Source organism: Myiozetetes cayanensis, unplaced genomic scaffold (assembly GCF_022539395.1).
Source record: "Myiozetetes cayanensis isolate MyiCay16 unplaced genomic scaffold, myiCay2020 scf16, whole genome shotgun sequence".
In the NCBI taxonomy this organism is placed as follows: Eukaryota; Metazoa; Chordata; class Aves; order Passeriformes; family Tyrannidae; genus Myiozetetes; species Myiozetetes cayanensis.
Window position 1 is genome coordinate 11,467,798 of NW_026087270.1, and position 21,322 is coordinate 11,489,119.

Below are 21,322 nucleotides of genomic sequence, written 5' to 3' on the forward strand. Positions count from 1 at the left end.
AAGTCTGTGGTGTGAGAAAGGTACCGGTGAAAGGCTCCATCATCCACAGACACAGTGAACTGGGAACGGGGAATTCTGAGCAGGAGACAGAAATAGTTGCCTGACATAATGTCTAAATCTCGAGGAGCACCAGGAAAAAGCCTCTGCTGCAAACACAGCCATATATTCTGTGCTCACAGCCAAGGATCTGCTGGAATTCACTGTTTGCTCCCAAAGCAAATCTTCACCTGCGTCACTGCAGGGCTGGAAGGGGCACACTCGATCCTGTTATTATTGGGAAGCTGTTCCTTTATTGTCACACTTTGCCAAAAGCAGAAGTGACAAAACAATACCATAAATATGAGATTTTTGCTGCTGGAGACTTTGCTTACCTTTGCCTTCAGCAGAGCTTGCTTTTTTCAGCATATTAAGACCAAAAAAAAACCCCCAAAAAAAAAACACCACTGTGTGATTGCTGAAGGATGGGAATTAATAATAATTAGTAGATGAGGAAAAACTTCTTAAACAAGATGAACTGAAAGGCACCTGCAGACTTTCTTACATGTCATCTCTTAGGTGCTACACTGAGATCTTGGATGGGACAAAGCATTATCACAGTAAAATTAAAGGCATCAAAATTAGAGCTGCTCTAAGACAAGATCAAGGACTTCACATAAAAACAGAGCAAATGTCAGCAAATGACAATCACAGAGTGGCTGATGGGGAATTCAATATAAAACTGAGCGTTTTCTGAGGAGATGCTTGTTCTTTTACTGAACAGTAAAGCAAAAATGGCTTTATAAACCTCAGACCTGAAAAGCCTCAGTGAACTGTAGTGGACACAGAACAAAGGGCATCCATGCCCATAATTTCCTATATTCACATTTTAAACTGCAGATTAACAACAATTAATGAACTTTGATGGCTAAAACATATAAATATCCCCACAGCAAACCTTGAGTACACTAAACCAACTTCATATCTGCTTTATCTCCTGTTCCCTTCTTCTCTGTCTCCTTCCTTTCCCATAAACTCATCTAAATTCTGCCCTTAAACTACATCTCAAACACACGTGTTATATACACATTTATATACACATACACTGAATATTTTATTACATCTTTTTAGTTAGCAAAAATGAACACGAATTTTCCTTATAATATTAATATTAATTTTTCCAGAGATATTTTGTATTTTACTGTTCACCAGGCAGCAGGTTTTTCCCTTAAGCTTTTTTTAAGCCATACGCATCTGTAAGTTTTAGGGCACTTCACTGCTTTAAAATTAAATTTCTCTCTTTTCATTTGCTGAAAATACAACTTTCTTTAGCAAACTAAGTTTTCAGACTAAGAGTGTTTTGGTTTTGATGAACTACTTTGAGGAATGAAGTGGAGACACCTCTTGTACGAGACACCAAATTAAAGAGGATGTGCACAAAAATCTTCAAACAAAACTCAAAAAATCTTGTCTTTAAAATGCTCCCACTTAAGTCTAATTAAGTATTTAAACACTCTTACTTTATCAGAAATGCACATACACACACTGATTTTACCTGAAATTTCCACAAAGCAAATGTTGTTTCCAAACTATTCTTTTAATTTTTGCTCCTAAAAACAGGCTCAGACCTGCAAGACTTCAGTACAATTTAGTACAATTTTTGAGGAAGTCTCAGTCAGAAATAATAATTTCTTTTTTTCCAAATCCAATCAAGGAGTTTTGAGGTTCCAGCTGAACGATATCGTGGTTTTAATTTGATTATTTTTCTTCTGACAATCATTTTCCTGTTTGTGTTATTCCAATAATCAAAAATTATTGGAATTAATAGAACTCAAAGCCTTTCCAATCCTTCCTCTCTCTCCCAATCCCACAAGCACAAAGACTCTCACTCAGACCATCCCTGTCCCTACAAAAAATACTTTCCAGGGGTGACTTCGGAGCAGTTCATTTCTCCTACTTCAATTTGCTCCTCATTCCTTCCAGCCTCAGCAAACAGCTCAGAATCATCTTAATTCTACTGCCCTCTACTGCTGATAAATCAGGGATAGGGAAAAAACTTCCTACATTGTGTTAATTATTGCCTGAGCAACTTGAATAAAGAATTTTCCTATATTTAAATCTAGAATTTTTTAATTAAATGCATTATATGAAAATTACAAACTGCAGAAGATGATTCTTTTCTCTGTCTTGGATAACATTTTATTATTGAAGTGGTTAATATTGATAGAAACTACAGGATCTCTTCCAAAGGCAATCAAAAAGCATATTCAGAAAATATATGTTTCTTTCCCAAAAAAATGACATCTGGAAAATGCACAAACAAAACAGAGCAGCAGCCAAGTTAATGTGGAAATGTCAACAACATTTTTGTTTGTGTAAATGAAAATTATAACTGAGTTATGGATTCGATTTGACCTTAAAAAACATGGTGCCCTCACCAGAAAGTTGTGAATGTCTCAATAATGATCAGGGATGTAAATAGAGAGACAAACCCCAGATGTCGGCGTTGGTTTTGACTGTCCCAAAGTTTGTGGAGAATTTGGAAGGGGCTGCAAAGGCAGGTTTGGAATCCCCATCCCTGGAAGTGTCCAAGGAAGGCCTGGATGTGGCACTCAGTGCTCTGGGCTGGGTGACAAGGTGGGGATCGAGCACAGGTTGGATTTGATGATCCTGGAGCCCTTTTCCACCCTCAGTGATTCTGGGATCTGTGATTTCCTTGACAAACCAACCTATTTTCATTTCAGTTTGATGCAGTCACAAATAAGATTCACTGGATTTTATGTGGCATTACCAGGATAGGTTTTTTTCCTTGTGAACATTTCAAACCATTTCTTCCCCTTCTCCAGCCCTGTTTCAGACTGAGGTGACGAGGTTGTTTCTCCTCCTGAGCTCCACCACAGGCTCTGGGGGGGTTAACCAGGATCAGATCCAGACCCAGCTCCAGCTCCTCCCCAGGGCAGCACAGACAAACTCTGGCTCATCCATCCATCTCTCTATCCCAACCTTCCAGGCCCAACCTCCCACCCTCAACTCTGCTCTATTTTCTCCATCACCAGCAGCTTTCCAAGGATATCTTTCCCAGTCATGGATCCGCTCTCCTCCAGTCATTCCACACACGAGGATGCTTTCCCTCCTCCACAGTCTAAACCCTCCCAGCCCTCAGAGCTGTCGTAGAGCTCAGAGCATCAAGCTCAGAGCAGAAGGTCAGGAGAAGATAAAACAATCCCTGCTCCATTCAAATCCCTCAGTAAACAGCAGGAAAAGCTGTAGGAACAAGATCCTCTCCCTCTGTCTGTTCCTGTAACTCAGCAGTTACTCAGGGGTCTCACTGCACCTCTTTGATCTCAAACTTCCCTAGGACAGACTTGTGTCTACAATTATATAAAATGCCAATTCTGGACATTTATTTCCTACACAGACGGATCCTACAAAAGCAGTTTACACTGATTGGTTTTTTCCTACATGCTCCTTTGTCCTGGGTTCTCCTGCTTTTTCTACCTTACCTACAGATCCTGCTCCAAGTGAACTAAATGCTGCAATTCTTGTTAATTTTTCATTCCTTCAGCAGGATAAATTGTCAGCTCTCTGGAATACGAACAATCCTATTTGAGGTTTTAAAGTACATTAACTTTTCAATTCCAGAGCTAAGGCTATTAGTTGAAGACCATTTGCCTGGTGTCATTTTAATTAATGCCTAAACTGGAGAAACGCTGGTTGGGAGGATGAACAAAATGTCTAAAATGCAGAATCAAGGAATGGCCTTGGAATTGTCCTGTTCTACCTCTTTATATCCCTGTCTCTGAACACCTCACCTGGCCCAGGACACACACTGAAAACTTCTGGTAATTCATAAGGATCAAATGCAAAGTCAAAAAAATTCCCACCGCTCCGAGGTTTCCAGCGTTCGTTAATACGAAGTCTAATTATTTTTGCAGTTTGGTATTTTTATTAAACGTGCACTGAAATATGAAACTCCCAGCTAATAGAACACATGTGGAGGTAGACAGAGCTCTTTTTGGAGTGATTTCATTATTCCATGGACAGTGATGCCAGAAAAATAAAATCTAAGTTCAGTGCAACTACCAGGACAGACAAAGGGGGAGGAGGGGGAGGAGTTAAAATCAAAGGGCAGAATTGTGCAGAGAAGCCAGGATTTAGTACCTGAACATCTATGTCACCTTGGGGATTTTCCTGATAAAATTTCATGGTACATTAATGCCATTTTATGCCTTAGTTCACACGGAGTTTATAAATCTCTGCTTTGCAGTCCCAGCTTCTTGTAAACCTTTCACTCGTGGTTGAGAGTGAAAAGCTGCATCAGCAGCAGGATCAAAGCTCACCTGGGCAGAGGGAACACCCAACAACACCTGCTCAGTGCACATAACACATGGAAAACAGCAGCAGGAGATGAATTTTCAAGGGGAATATTTAATATCCAAGCTAAGATTTAGTGCCATGGATAAATATATATTAATCTGCTTAAAACACTCAGTAAGTGCCACAATATTCCTTGTTATCAATATCCCTCCGAGTCCCTTGGCTGGTGCACTGGAGTTCAAAACACACAAGGAAAAGCCAATCTCCTGAAAAATAACGGACAGGTTGGAAAACCACAGGAGTTTTTCTTTGATCCCAGGTCCTGAACAGCTACTGGACTGTCCTGACCCTGCCCTGGGTCCCTGACAGGTTTTTGTGCTCTTATCCTGCTCCCAGTGCCAAGGAAAACGGCTTAGTTTCAACTCCCCTTCTTCAACCACGAACAGAGTTTGGTTTAACTCCCTCTCCTTTGCAGTTTTATGAGCTCAGATAAACAAAGATCAGCTGACGAGCAGAAGCCACAGAGCTCGTGCAGCACAGGGATCATGTGAGTGCTGCTCGCCCACTTCAGGGCCTAAACTGCTGATGAAGCTTCCAGTAATTAATGCAGAAGGGAGCTAAAAAACCCCCTAAATATTTGCTTGTTCCTATTTTATGGTCCACTGAAAAAATAATCATTTTCCAGCAAATACTTTTGGAGGAGTGTGAGGATTCCTGGGAATTCTCAGAGCCACCAGTTGATGTGTGACAATACCTGGCTGGTGATGCTCAAGACACAAAATGCAGCTGAGTGCAGCAAATAAAGAAAAAAAACCCAGCACTTCACAATTTGTTTCTTCAGGGAAAGTTTAAAAGCAGAGCTCAGAGCACAGTTATCTAAAAAACCCACAAAAATTGGATGTTAAAGTGATTTTCTACATACACATGTACAGCCAACAACCACTTAGGCAGAACCAAGATTATCCCAAATATATGTACTGTGTGATAGTACAGATATGGATAACATGATGTTGATTTAAACAAAAAAGGGGCAATTAATCATGGTTTTCTTCCCTATCTGCTGTGCTCTCACACACTCTAACAACACACACATATCCAGATATATGCACGCCAATTTACACATGTATAGGTATTTCAAGGAGAAAAATAAAGCTATTAGGTTTTAATTAAAAATAAATTCAACTTAATCTACGTGTCTCACTCAGAGAGACATAAAACTGCCCAATATTTGTCTTGTAAGAAGGTGCAATTTGGGCAGCAACATTTCACCAAGAAGGAAAAAAGAACAGTAAGTACTAAACTAAAAGTTCTGACACACAGAAAAAATCACCTTCCCCACTCTCACTTCTGCAAAAATAGTGCTGATGAAAACCTCAGTAAAGAAGACTTAAAAGTGGTTTGTTTTGCTTTTTTTTTAAACCCCTCCACAAATCCTGTATGTGGTCAAAAGTTCCGAGTGTTGGGAGCTTCCCTGAGCTCCAAACCCTGCTGATGTCAGACTGCTCAGTGCAGGGCAGGCCTCGAGTTCCCCCCAGATGTCTCACAACTTATTCATCTTCAACAGCACCAAAAATATCCATAGCAAGTGGCCCGGTTTGAAAGCTTCTCACGGGAAGGATTTGTGCTGTGGGTATTTTGAGACAGCTCAACATGCAGGAAAGTGTGTCTGAGATCAAATAGGAGCAATTTTGCTGCCACCTGACATGGGAATTCTGCTAATTTAGCCCTTTAGTGACTCAGCACTCCAAGTAAAAGCTGCTTTTTCTTCTCTCGCGTGTGAATAAGCACCTAATAAAGCCATTTTATCAGCAAGAACAAAAGCAGATGGGAAAAGATCTGTTTCTCCCAGGACACTCCATGTAATGAAAAAGAACTGCTTAAAAATCAGCAATAAATGTGGGGTTCTGAATCCACATCTGGCCACGGGGATAGTGGAGAACAGAGACAAGAACACACTGTACACACCATAATCAATCCAGTTCCTAAATGCAGGGGGAGGAGAGGCCAAAGACAAGGAGGGACAAAAACAGAGGGATGAAACATGTTGCAGGAATGATGAAATAATACGAAGACTTTTTGTATTTAAAATATTTCATGTGCATGTCATCATGTTTGCAAGCTGTTTATCTCAACAGATTTTCCTCCTTAAAACAGCCCCTTGCAATGGGGGATAATTCCAACTGCAACGTTAAAGACCAAAGGAAATGCTGCTTAAACTCAGTGCTGTTCCTACCTGTCCATCCTGACCCACGTGAACTTGGTGTATCTGCAGGTTTCCCTGGGAAAAAAAAAAAAAAAGAGCATTTATTGACAATAAACAAAAACTGGGAATTTAAAAAGTTGCTTTATGCTGGAAAAAGTCTGTTTCTCATCTTATTAATAAACAGCTTCAATATTAAGCAAACCTATTAATTTAGGCAGTTCTCAGGGTTATTTTGGCAATGCAGCTCCAATCCCATAGTCAAGCTCTGCACCCACAGGGAATAAACAGATCAAAAGCAGGGAAGTGTCTCAGCACCAGCATATTTTGCTCTTTGGAAGCTACTATATGATGTATTTTTATGCTAAGTTTCTCAGTATTGTTTCTGAGGTAAAATTTTTGTGTTTCCTTATTTATATAAAACTGCAAATTTAAGTCAACTCCTTACTAAACTACAATTAGAATTTAACACTTTTTTATGCATGGGGTGTTCTTTACTTAATTGTTTGTTGTTTTATCAAAATTCAATACCAAAGACTAACAATTCTATTACAGGAATTACATCTATCCCAAAAATATTCTCAATAATGGGAAGGATTTTAAAGGAAACTGGAGCTCCGAAGTCTAATAAGGAAATATTTACAAAACAAAGTTTTTATTCCATATGCTCAGAGACACCTTTCCAAAAGCACAACTGGATTAAGGCAAACCAGCTTCCCAAACAGTGAAACAGCAGATTTCTTGGAGGGAAAAAAATTAGAAATTAAAAAATAATTAAAAAAATAATAATTTATAAAAAAAAAAATCCCAATTCTTTGCTTTGCATGTTTTGGGCAGTGTCTCTTCCTGGCAGCTCCTGCTGTCATTTGAAGCTGTACATTGGAATAAATTAAAGCCCAGATGTTTTCAAATGCAGCCTTTGAAAGTCTTACAGACACAGCCAGCCAATGGACACAGGGGGTGCCTGAACCTCAGGATCAATCACAACAGGAGCTGCTGAATCAGAATTTTTTTTTAGTGATTTTTTTACCCCAAAACTCCTTCAATTTTCTTGTAGCACATTTTGCATTCCTTCAGACCCAGAGTATTTTAATCCTTTTTTATTTCTCTCAAGACAAGCTCTTCAAAGGAGAAGCCTTTAACGCTAATATTTATAGAATATTTATGATAATATTTATTCTTCAAGAGCTGCCTGTGTTAACAATATTCCTTCACAAAGTGGTTTTAGGAGATGTGATTTGGGTACTTTGGAAATGGATTAAAATAGCCCACATTCAGATACTCTTAACAGTGGGGAAAAACTTCTACAGAGAAATGATAGAGATTAAAACTGTTGTTTAACTTTATTTTTCTATGCCTTCTTTATTTAAACAAAGAACACAGAAATCTAACAGCAGTTTTAGCAATCAGAAGTATCTATATATTCTTAAATAACCAGTAATTGCAGTCCCACACAAGCAAATCCACCTGGCTTTGAGAGCTGGTTTGCCTGAGTCAAAATTGGGGGGTTCAGGACTTAACTCATCCATTTCCATTCTACTGAACTATTTTTATGGAAAAAATTAAGGAGTGTAAACACTGCAGAGCCAAATTAGTTGGTCAGTAATGAAGGTAAGTTGATTCTGCAAAATCTCTTTACTAGATGGTGGCTGGAATTTTCTCCAGCTCCTGTTCAACAGTTCCCACATGCAAAGGCACTGACTATTCTGGACACATTTAGTTCATAAACCTAAATAAAATAATTTCATTTTAATGGCAGTGCAAGCAGCTAAACTGATTTCCTCTAGTATTCTCTATTAAATTTCCAAAGACCATCAGCTTTATGCAACAATCATTAGTGCAGAACACACAGAGCTGGTCAAGGAGGATAAAAACCCCCAAATCCCCAAACAAACAAAACCACCCCCTTTCCCCTCTCTCCCCCCCCCCCCAAAAGAAACAAAACAACAACAACAACAACACAAAAAAAAACACACCAAAAAAACCCAAAAAAACCCAAACAAACAGAGACATAAATAGCAGGCTGCATTTACCACCCTAAAGCACATTTCATCCTGGTTCCACCACAGCCTCTCACTTCACTCGGATTTCAGAGGGTGCAGTTTTGGAATCAGGGCCCCAAATGTGCTCCAGGACACCCAAACTTTTGCTCACCTCACTGTCCTGTGTGATCTGGACCTGCTCCCCCTGGGGCACCTGGGCTATGTGGAGATGGCCCTGTGGGATCCACAGCAAAAGAAAACACCAAGGAGCATCAGAGGAAAATCAGGACTAGAGGAAGCAGCTACTACCTTGGAGCAGCACAGCTTAAGGTATAGAAGCAAAGTGTTCATTCAGTGAAAACCATTAAAAATAGCTGTAAAAAATAAAGTACAACTGTATTTGCCCCTCCTTTTATGAAAAGCATAAGCAGAGTGACTTTGAGCAAAGAATGGTTCATTTTCACTTAAGGGGAAGAAAACAGGCACAATAATAAATAACATTTATGCAGTGAATGTTGTGCAAAGGATCTGTGCTTTTGACTGACACACAAGGCTTGGGGCTGACTTGGTGGCTGAAACATTAATCCAATTTAAAGACCTTGCAAAGTCAGTTCTTAAAAAAGATCCAACAAGACAAATATCCCTAAGAGTGAGGCTTTCAAAGGCATCTAATTATCCATAGATTTGGGAACACTCACACAGTTCTAGTGGAGCACAGACTAAGCCAAGGACTCTCAAACTGCTGGGATTTCAGAAGAATTCCTTAATTTGAACAGTTACTGCCCTAATAGTGTTAATCATGTTAATGCTTTATATTATTGACCACAGCCCCCACTCCAGACTGGTACCAAGCCCATCCTTTGATCCAAACAGGGATAAGAGTGGATGGAATCCCTTGTGCATCCTGACTAGCCCAGCCAAGTCTTTGCTCCTGTGATTTACCTGAGATTGGATTCTAAATAACCTCCTTGAGGGTTTCTAAGGCTTTGTGTTCATTTTAATATGCCTGCATGAGATTAAAGATAATCATTTGGAATTCTGTCAAAGGCCCTTCTGATTTTATAACACAAGAACAATTGCATGTGATTTTCAAAGACACACAGATCCCTCTATTTCCAACAGTTTCATTTCCTTTGGAAGGAAACCATCTATTTATAGGGAGAAAAAACACTCTGAAAGTCTCACTCTGACAATAGGGGCTGTATAAAAAATTAGAGCACTGCCCAGTTTGTGTGCAGATTAAAATCACTTTCCCCTCCTTAACGTGGAGCTCTCAGGGCTCCCAGGAAAAAGCCTGGAGCATTTGGAAGATCCATTCAGAGTGGGTTTAAGTATAAGGAATCCTTTCTGGCTGGAGGGATGGGGAGAAGGTGATTTTATTCACCTTTTTATGACCAAAAAAACCCTGCTCACTCCTCTTTTGCAGACACAGAACTGGCCCTCAGGGACAGTCCTTCTCTAATAGCGATTTTTTAATATATATTATAAATAACTACTACATTACTAATGACTCTTAGCCTGATCTAAATGTATTATTCCATAGAACTGGAAAAACAATGCCATTTTCTCCTGTTTCCACTATATGTCTAAATTATGACATTTAGAAAGTGATTCTGGGTCACAGAAGATTTTTCCTGGATTCCACAAGCAATTTAAAGGATCATTAATGAGTCCAGAGCTTTTAATGAGGCAAATTTGCATCACTTACACCTATAAATGTAACCATTTTGTCTGTTATATTCATGCATTTCATATAATTTTCCCTTCTACCTTGTCTTTCAAGACTTGAAAAATGGTTTACAGTCATCAATTATATCTCATAAAAAGATCCTCTGAGAAGTCAAGAAGATTTAAAATCCACAGGGAAGCCAAGAGACAAGGGAATTCCCAGGATAATACTGGAAAGTTATGGCAAAAGTGAAGTGGAAATGGAACTTATGCCCACAGTTCCTGCAGAAAGAGCATTATTTCACCGAGGACACTTTTTAAAAAATAATTTTAAATGAATTTAAATTGAAGTTTGAATTTCAAACAGTCCTTGTATCAAACTGTGGGTCAGAGGGACTGAAGTGAAGGTGGTTTTTTTTCAGAGGACACTGAAACCACATATAGAAATAATCACAGCCCGAGTTGTGTCTCAGGCTTAAAAAATGTCAATATTTATAACTTTTACTTATATACACGTAGCTAAATGAATACACATGTAAAGGTTCAGCCAACAGATGTCCAAAACCAGCTGAGAATGCAGTTTTCAAGATAAATAAATAAATAAATGCATTGCTGTTGTGTAATTCATGGCTAAAACCAACCGTGGTGTGTAAACCCTACACTTTATGGGGCTGCTGGTGGTTATGGCAAGTGCAGGAAAACAGGTAAATTCTATAAAATAATGAAGGTGCATTTATTTGCCATAATTAGGTGAGCAAATCCTGCAGGAAGAGTTTTGCCAAATCATTTTTTTTTCCCATAAGCCTCCAATGTTTATTTACTGAAAATCCTGAGTGATGGTGAGTTACTATTTAAAAATAAAACATTAAATTGCAACTGAAGCAAAGTCTACAAGAAATTAGAAGGTTTAAATGGAAGTATTTAGAAAAAGCTGAGGACATACTACTTGGACTTGTCCATCCTCTCCTATCTGGTGGATCTGGACCTGCTGGGCGTTGGCCAGGGCGTAGTGAAGGGCCTGGGGCTGGTTCTGCTGGATCTCATTGGAAGCTGACACTGAACTCTGGGATCCCTCTGGAAAAAAGAGACAAAAATCCACCTTTATTACATGTGTACATCCCATCCCAGTGGCCACACAACAATCCACACCTAAACCCCATGGGAAACAAATTTAACCATTATTTATATTCATATTCATATTCTTCTGCATGTTCACCAGAAAATGTGCATGTGCTACAAATTCCACAGGAATTCCAAAGGCTGATTTGTCTCTGTGAAAGCTCTAATTGTGTTAATGATGTGAAATACAGAATTCCAACCACAGCACTTCTGCAGGAACTGAGGAAAACACAAGAAATCCATGTTTTTGCTGCCTGTTGGACACACACCTTTAATACCTCATGTTTGATGAGCAGGTAACTAGAGAATGTTTAGAATTCCTTAAATATGATCTTGTTCTTACTGTGCCATTCCAGTATTTCCTGCACTGCTGTACAATGGAAGTTTGATGTACAGAAGTCTGGATGGGATTAACAAATCCCAGTTAGCCAAAAAGTCCTGGACTGAGTATAAAACCTGTCCCATCAACCAAATAAAAATGGGATTTGTTCCCATTCAGATGCTCTGTTGCCAGTGGCTTTGTCATGGGCACTGAGAGGAACAGATACTCATGGAATGCCAGGATGGTTTGGGTTGGAAGGCACCTTAAAGCTCATCTCATTCCATGGGCAGGGACACCTTCCACTAGCCCAGGTTGCTCCAAAGCCCAGTCCAACCTGGCCTTGGACACTTTCAGGGATGGGGCAGCCACAGCTGCTCTGGGCAACCTGTGCCAGGGTCTCACCCCCTCCCAGGGAAGAATTCCTTCCCAGTATCCCATCTAATCCTGCCCTCTGGCAGTGGGAAGCCATTCCCTCTGTCCTCTCCTTCATGGCCCTTGTCCAAAGTCCCTCTCCAGCTCTCCTGGAGCCCCTTTAGGCACTGGAAGGGGCTCTGAGATCTCCCTGGATCCTTCTCTCTTCCAGGCTGGACAAGGATCTTTACCAAGCCTCCGTCTTTCCCTTTCTCTCCCATTTTCATTACTTCTCATTTTCTGTATTTTTTATTTTACAAATGATTAAGAAAGGCCACTGTGATTCAGCTGCTTCTCCAGGGCTCCCACAAATCCACTCCCTCCTGCTTTTGTCTTCCCATTGTGCTTCCCAGTCTCTCACCGTGTTATTGAACTGAGCTGAGCTGAACTCAACTCCTACCAAACCACAGTGTCCAAACACTCAATCCTTCATTTATAACGAGCATTTATATTCTGATTAAGTTATGCAATCAAAGAGTATCAAAGAAAAATGAGCTGCAGCAGATAAATATATATATTATATGCACATATTGAAATACGATTTTAACTGTAAATCCAAAAGTCTTTATTTGTAAGTCATTTTTTTGCTTCATAAGCCAGAAATTATGGTGCTTTTCAGAGGTGGGAAGAGGAGCCACAGCCTGAATGGAATCCCACTGTACCTCTCACGTGGTCACCTATAAATAGATTCTAGTTTGGTTTCACTGCAACAACCTCAGTTGGGATTTTTTTCTTTATTTGGTTGGATGTTTTGGTGGTTTTTAGTTCTTAGGAAGAAAGAAGAGAGAGGACTCACCAGTGTCTAAGAACAAAACATCCTTTCTGAGTATTGTTTTCCCCTCCACATCTTGGAGCAGACAAAAGGAATATTTATCCCTTTTTAAACATTCCCCATTAAAAACAAACACAAACATGAGGAGCACACACAGCTTGAAGAGAGGATGTGTCAGCACTTATAAATCACAGCCCTGTAAAGCACCGAGCCTCATATTTACAATTTTGATCTCTTAGAGAACCCCTGGCACAGAGAAATCACAGCTGAGCTCCTGCTCTGAAATCTTCCACTAATTCCAAAGAGGTAAGTTCAACATGAACCAAACACCTTTTCTAGTGCTACCTTATCCATGGCATTCCCAAAATACCCTCTGCTAGATGGAATAGCTTTGGAGACACCCATGGTATGGAGGATGCTGCACTGACCACTCCAACACAGAGGAAAAACAAAATACAACTGCAGAATACTCCTTTCTTTCAAGTTGAAATTGGACCCTGGTGTGGTGGAAGGTGGCCCTGCCCACGGCAGGAGGTGGAATGAGATGAGATTTAAGGACCCTTCCAACCCAAACCATTCTGGAGTTCCATGATTCTTTTATGTTTTCCATTTCTTTGCTGCTTGTGCTGATGAGTCAAAGAACATTGAGGCTGAGTGTGCTGAGTGTGTCTTCTCAGCCCAGTGCTCAAGAGTTGCTCAGATGACCCCACTGAAGTGGTTTCTCCTGTCCCATTCTCCAAGCCAACCCTCCTCAGACACTGCTGAGCAAGGCTGGATTTGCCAAAGGTAATCTTTAACTATTTCAAGGATATGTGTTTAATTCTCAGCTAAAATCAGTTTTAAGACAGAGGCAAAACCTTTGGCCTTCCTAATTCATTCCTGTTCTACTTCATATTTATCAGCTGAGCACCTGGGTTTTCATTTTTCCCAGAATCACAGGTTGGAAAAGACCTTTAAGATCACCAAGTGCCACCAACAGCACCACGTTCACCACCATCCATGTCCCCAGGTGCCACATCCACATGTTTTTGAACACTTCCAGGGATGGGGACTCCACCACTGCCCTGGGTGGATTATTCCAATGCTGGACAAACCTTTCCTTTCCATGAAGAAATTTTTCCTGATATCCAACTTTAACTTCCTAGAAGCAACTTGAGGCTGCTTCCTCTCGTCCTGTCACTTGTTCCCTGGGAGAAGGGACTGGCATTATTTTGGAAATGGGTGTGGGTGGGACAGATTCTATGGCAGAGGGAATTCCTGCTCAGTGTCCTCGTGGTTTGTAACTATAAATTATTCTCCTAGTGCCTCCCAGCCTCACAGTTCAAACCAGGATTTCTCTCCTTGCTTTCTGGCTGTGCAGTCCCAGCAAGGAAAGGTTAATGGATAGATTAGAAATCCTCAGACCCAAAAAGCAGGACAAACCCCATCCTAGAACAATAGAAATAAACCTGGGCACTGTAAACCATTATCTCCCCCTGACTCAGCCAGGGCTAAAAGCCTCCAATGTTGTAAAAAAACCTTTGAAGATTTGGCTGCACATCCATTTTTCTGTGTGACACCTCAGCACAGGCTGAGCACTTCAGCCTAAATCTCCATATAAATCCCAAAGTCAGAGAACTAATTAAAAATTCCAACATGGAAAACTGTGATAACAGCTTGAACAATCTGAACAGAAATTAAAAGAAAGGAAGAAGGCACTTTTCAATTAATCCTCCTCCCAAACCCCTCGTTTCCTGCGGCCCTCCCTCCACACACTGCTGAGGTTTGAAAAGGAAGATCCAGTTAAATTCTCGTGGCAGCCACTCTGGTTGGAGAAAACATGAGGAAAACACAGATAAGGTACTGAAATGTTGGCTCCAAGAGCAGAGCAACCATCGCAATCAACACCTCAACTCCAACCAGAGGCAACAGCAGAACCAGCTAAAATAAGGAAACCCAGGTTCTCCATACATACAAGCCTGCTTGATGCAACCCATAAATCTTGTGGCTACTGTGACAATTAACCATGAACAACCTCAATCAGTATCTTTGGGGCTGAAGGATAAAGAAGGAATATCCATTTGTATTTTCCTGCCACCTCACTCAGACACGTCCTTGTTTGCAAATCTGTTTCTCTCGAACACAATCGTTGAATTTCAACACCAAGCCCTCCTAAGGCTCCATCAGGACTCTGGGCTCAGCCTCCTGCTTTTCTGTATCATTTGTACCGTTAATTTTTCCATATGATACCAGAGCAGAGAGGAAAATCTGTTGCCATTTTGACCGTGACTCAAATCAAAGCCACGTGCTGCTCAAATTGTTAATCACAACAAGCAGGAAAAGCCTCAAAGTTTTGACATGGCCAACAAGTACATGAGAGTGAAGCTGAAGAACAATCCTCTTCTGATGTAATAATTCAGAATTATTTACTACGTGTGTAATAATTCATTTTAAAAAATCCCAAAATCACAAAATAGATGAGGTTGGAAGTGACCTCTGGAGATCTTCTAAACCAGTGTCCTTCCTCAAACCATGGGCAATCAAAACCAGTTTCTTTGGACTGAATCCAGATGGATTTTGACTGTCTCAAAGAGGTGGTGGCAATCATCCTCAAAATTCCTCAGAGCCAGAGAAACCAAAGTCAGGGCAGAGGCAGCTGAGCTTCAGCCTGCTCTATTTGTAATTTTTTTTTTTTAATAATTGCTGCTAAAAACCAGCTCTGAAAATCCACGTCTCCCAATTCCCAGGGGAGGATGTCCAGCACAGCAGTGACCACATGGATTTGAGAGTATTTCAGAAGTGTCCAAAGCCAGGTTGGACAAGGATTGGAGCCACCTGGGCTAGTGGAAAGTGACCCTGCCCGTGGCAGGGAATTGGGATGGGAAGAGCTTTCAGGTCCCTTCCAAACCAAACCATTCTGGGATTCTTTGAATAGAATATGCAAGAAAACTACAACTCTACATCCCCACATCCTTCCCAGTGAAACCTGACACAGGTTTTCTCCTGCAGCAACCACAGCTGGGTGGAGACCTGCCCAGGAGCACCTGGAAGTTGGACTTTAAAGCTGTACCAGTGGAAAAGGCAGTTTCTCAAGTAGCTGAATTTCAGAGTGTTCGAGGCTCACCTTAAACTGCCCCCTGAAACAAATGCTCCCATAAAAACTGTCTGGGTTCATATGGAACACTTTCCAAAGCCATATTTGACAGCTCTGTTGTCATAACTGTGAAATACAGAGCTCCTTTACTTCAGAGCTGTGAAATATTACTACGAGCTGGCAGCAGGAATTCTGCTCCCTCCGCTGTACAGGGGGGATAATCAGGAACAGATGCCTGGGAATTCTGATGCTGTAATTCCATTGAGGGGTTCCAGGGATGTCAAACCACAGAGGCAATATCTGAGCAGTTCCTGGAGTTACCTGAACACAGAGGTGAAATTACAGCCCTGTGATGCCACCTTTTAAAACCTGTGTGAATCTACGTTTTCTCTTCCATTTCTTTCCCCAATATCCTCACTGAGCCTCTCAACCCACTCCTGTTCCTCCTCTTTCTCCAGGTGAAACACCACTCCTGCTTGGGTTTGGGTTGCAAATTCACTTTTCAAAGGAGCACCTGATTCTGCAAAGTGCTCTGTTTTTATAAAGTGAGTCTGTTTTTCCCACCTTTCCAGCCTCCCAGAAATTGATGCCAAAGACATTCTGAGGGAGAGCAATATTTTCAAGAAAATTACCAAAAGCCTCTGACTCCATGGGAACATTTTCACACACTGTTACCAAAGGCAGCTGCTCCTGTTATTGCCTGGACTCTACTTTTGGCTGCACTTCTGGACAGCCCTGCCAAGGACATGCCAAGATGCCTCAGCTGACCTTCAGCATCATCAGGACCAAAGACATCCCTACAAGGACATGCAGCCACCTCTTTGCTCTTTAGGGGACTTGGGAGATGAGATCCCTGCCCAGGGAGAGATGCAGGTGCCATAAAAACAATCCTGGGGATTGTTGGACCACAGGCACGCCACCAAAATTCCAAGGTGGCTCTTGCAGACCCACCTCATCTCCCATCTTCTCAGGCAGCATGCTGAAATCCCACAATCCTGCAACAGTTTGTGTTGAAAGGACCTTAAAGCTCATCCCATTCCAACCCTCTGCCATGGGCAGGGACACCTTCCACTAGACCAGGTTGGTCAGGAGTTAATTCAGGTGGTCTTGTACTCATGGAATATTTTACTCACTAATTAATTTAGGGGAATTAAGGGGAAAAATGAGTTTTCAGCTTAACCACAATAAAAGAACCCACCAAAACTTATCTTATGGCCTTCTGAAGGCAGGAACTCACTGAGCCTAGATGTGTTTTCCATCTCTACACTGGTGTCTCCAAATCTCCAAAGCAGGAGATTAAATAATAGTTTTTAATAATAAATCTCAACACCACTCAAGGGGTGCAGTCTAATGAACACAGGCCCCTAATATCCACTTATTCTAAAATACTGATTGCTAAAAGACTGCAAATAAAGATCCCATCAACATATAAGGCTTATGGTTATCATTAGGTTGATTAGTTGTTTTAATTTGAGGATTTTGGATGTGATTCCCTGTTCCAGCACATAAAATTTTCCATTGAAAGCAGATTTTGGCTTTCTTTGCATGAGATACAGTGGTTAGTGTTAACATGCAACCAAAAATTTTATGCAGGCAAATAAACTTCCTTCCTTTTCCTTGGGCTCCCTTCCAAACCCCTGGTTTTAATATCTAATGTACAAATGTCCCATAACGCTGCTTTATATTAAAAGCAGGAGCCAGAAATGTCCTCTGAGAACACTTCTTGGGTCAGGGTTTTTCAGTTGTTATTATTATTCCTGCCTCCATACCTACATGGAAATATAGAATCACCTACAACAGATTTAATTCCTTCAGAGGAAAATCCTTCAGGAACAACCTTTAGCACGTCCCACTGACTGATGTGCAAGGTTCAGCCACTGACTCCTCTGAGGAACAAGAGTTGCAGCAACATTTTCATCTTCTACTCAAAGAACTGAGCATGGCGAAAATAAAACATATGAGAGCACAAAGCTGTATAAGCTGCATTTTTTTTAGTTAACACATGTGGAGGAACTGAAAGAGAGAAGGGTTAGATGAGATATTAGGAAAAAAAATTGTTTATTATGAGGGTGGTGAGGCCCTGGCACAGGTTGCCCAGAGGAGCTGTGGCTGCCACATCCCTGGAAGTGGGAAAGGCCAGGTTGGACAGGGCTTGGAGCAACCTGGGATAGTGGAAGGTGTCCCTGCCCAGGGCAAGATGATCTTTAAGGTCCTTCCAACCCAACCCATTCCATGATTCTGTGACTGTACGTTCTCAGCATCTCAGTGAGGCTAAACACTCAAACTAACATGGAGGTATAATGAAAAACAAAGCGAATTTATTATCACTGCAAGTTTTCCTTTCAGTTGGGGTTTGATTGGCTTTGGGGGGGGGATGTTGGTTTGTTACCTGAACCACTGTAGGAGGATGAGGAAGGTGTTCTTCTGGAAAAGCTTTTCACAGCCAGGCTCTGCCCCCTCTGCTTCCTCCTCCACGCTGTCCTGCACTTGGAGTCGATGCTCTGTTTGATGCGGTACCAGTCGGACTCTGTGATGCCAAACTTGTAGAACAAGTGGCCTGGAATTACAAAGAAAAGAGGCAAAAATCAGCCTAAACCTGTATTTCCAAGATGACACACCCAGTCCCACACACGAGGCGAACAAAGGAACATTTCAGAACTGCCCACATTGCCTAAAGGAATACAGTGACCTCACAAAGACCCCCAAAGCTGTACAGTGATGTGATTCCAACAAACTTTATTCCCAAAGTTCAGTAATCACACATGCACAGTTCTGTCTGTCAATCTGCCCTTCCATCCATGGGAGCTGCCCTGTTACATCCAAGCTGTGCAACACTGACAGAGGATCCAGCCCTCTGAAGCCAAAACTGGAGACAGCTTTATTTCTCACTGATAGTGCCCCACAATAAGTCTGATAAGCAGGAGACCATATAAAACCCCTATTAAAACAAACAAAAATAATAAAAATCTTTTAAAGCTCAGCTCCGAATTGATCAGACTCCAATAAAAACACCACGAAATGAGACCCTCCTGCGAACGTTACTCCTGGAATGAAGTCATTTCAAGAGCCACACGATGCACTTTGGAGCCTTTGGTGTTAAGTTGCCAAAGTGTTCCATAAACACAGCGCTGACTCAGGAGCTGAGCTGAGTGTTTTGAAGCAAAGCTCACCCAGACTGAGCCCTGCTGCCAACTCAAACCAGGTTTATCACCACGTGCAGCCCCTGAACCCGAAGGGGAAGCCCAGATAGAGCAGGGGCAGAGAGAGCCAAACGATTATGACAAGAAATACTTGGTTTGACATCTGCACAAATGCCTTTAAGAGTGGGGAGGAAACTTGTAGAGCAGTGACAGCTGTTTAAGGTCCTCCTGTGTTCCTACAGACCGTGGCCATTTCAGTGTGAGCTTCAGAGGGGTTTGGATTTTCTTAAAAGCATCAATACCATGAAAAATTCCTAATGCTCATGGCTGCAGGAAAAAAACCACTTGAAAAATCCAGTCCCTGTCTGCCCAGGTAAGAAGGAGGGAGAGGATGGGGAGGGGACTTTTTGCACACAGTGCCAGGACAAGGGACAATGGTTTTAAACTGCCTGAGGGCAGGGTTAGATGGGATATTGGGAGAGAAATTCCTTACTCAGAGGGTGGTGAGGCCCTGGCACAGGTTGCCCAGAGAAGCTGTGGCTGCCCCATCCCTGGAAGTGTCCAAGGCCAGGCTGGATGGGTCTTGGAGCAACCTGGAATAGTGGAAGGTGTCCCTGCCCATGGAACGAAATGAGCTTTAAGGTCCCTTCCAACCCAAACCATTTTAGGTTTCTATAATTCTATGAGGTTCAAAACCCCTGAATTCAAGCAGATCTATTTTTAACAGTCTCTAAAACTGTGCTCTTAAACTTTTCAGATTCAGATGTGCAATCCCCACAGTTAAAGCAGCCAAAGCTGTAACAGAAGCTTTTGCTCAACATGACAATGCTTGAAGTGTCTCTAAAAATCTTATTTTCCTTTTGGTATCAGTTCCTTTCATACCTTGCAAAGTAAAATAATCTTTTCCACTTACTGAGCTTTCAATCTTCCTCTCAAATGGGATCCTAATCCTGTGAAGTACTTGCTTAAGCTGTTGTATATAGAATATATAGAACAGGACATGCTCTGCTACTGCAAGACAAATGATTTGAAGCCTGGAGCCACAAAATTCCAGGTTTGCACAAGCTAAAAGCTTCACAGTTTCCTCTGTATTACAAAGGAAACCAGAGTCCTCAGAATGTGAAATCTGCAGTTACTGAGCTTAACACAGCCAAGGGGAGAACTGTACCTTTTGTGGCATCATTTTTGAAATATGTTGAATTTTTGATGCTCTGAGTTTTTTTGTAGAACTGTTTAAGAAGCCAGTTGAAATAAAGGAGAGAATATACAGGAGGAAAAAGACTGGCCCCAAAAGTGCCTCAAAGACCCCAGGATTTCTCATCTTAAAGTGACAGCAAGAACTTCACAACTCCTGTTGTGTCTCCAAAAAGGGGGTGGGAGTAAGAAAGGAGGAAAATGGGCTAAAATTACCATCTGCTGCTGTGCAACAGTTCCCTTTCCATAGGTGTCAGCAAAAGGGAAAGCACATTCCATATTGTAAATCCCAAGCCCACGTTTCTCAGCCTGATCTCTTACTAATGTGCATTACACAGAGAAATGGGTCAGAAATGTTTGCAGGCATGGCCAATAAAAATAGTTGTGCTTTAACTCTTCACCCACCCTCAGCTGTCAGGAGGTACAACAGCACTTGTGAGTCCCACATAAAACACAGTCATGTGCTCTGTGGTTAGTTTGGGGAAAAAAAGTCCATATTTCATCCACAAGTACATTTTAATGACTTTCACGTTGTGCTGCCCTGGTTAGGGAAGTGACTGATCAAGTGTAGTCAGAGGAAACTCTCAGGGAAAAGCTGTCTGGTTTGGAATTTTAACTATTACAGTGTAATCCATGGGATATTCCAGGATGCCACTTAATTCAAGGAAAAATCAAAAGCAGTATCAATTATCTGGGACAAGAGATCATCAGGTGCAGTGAGATGTTCATACTCCCAGAATGAGGAAGATGATGAGCCAGAGCTGTGACATAAAACATCCCAGAAATTGCTTTATTGAGGGAGGCAGGAAAAGACCTTCAAATGGAGAGCAGGTTTGGATTACATATTGGGAAGAAATCCTTTCTTGAGAGGGTGGGGAGGCCCTGGCACAGGTTGCCCAGAGAAGTTGTGGCTGCCCCATCCCTGGAAGTGTCCAAGGCCAGGTTGGACAGGGTTTGGAGCAACCTCGGCTAGTGGAAGGTGTCCCTGCCCATGGAATGAGATCATCTTTAAGGTGCCTTCCCATCCAAACCATTCCATGATTCTACCTACTGATCACAAACATTATAATTTAATCAATGTGATAAGGAATGGCCATAAAGGGTTTACCATTCCCTTCCAGGAAAGAACATGGCTCCAGAGAAAAGCC

The 21,322-nt window shown here is 41.5% G+C and overlaps 1 protein-coding gene across 6 annotated transcripts in view; it reads right to left on the reverse strand.

The window, feature by feature from the left end:
* BANP (BTG3 associated nuclear protein) overlaps positions 1-21,322 on the reverse strand; it is a 159,946-nt gene that overhangs the window by 91,806 nt on the left and 46,818 nt on the right. For 5 of the 6 annotated variants that reach the window (XM_050311719.1, XM_050311720.1, XM_050311723.1 and 2 more), the window contains 4 exons: positions 18,230-18,397; positions 11,087-11,217; positions 8,648-8,719; positions 6,527-6,571 (listed from right to left, as the gene is read on the reverse strand). In XM_050311719.1, the coding sequence (XP_050167676.1) occupies positions 6,527-6,571; positions 8,648-8,719; positions 11,087-11,217; positions 18,230-18,397 (416 nt within the window). The remainder of the gene's footprint in view (positions 1-6,526; positions 6,572-8,647; positions 8,720-11,086; positions 11,218-18,229; positions 18,398-21,322) is intronic. The other variant, XM_050311724.1, reaches the window with a different exon arrangement.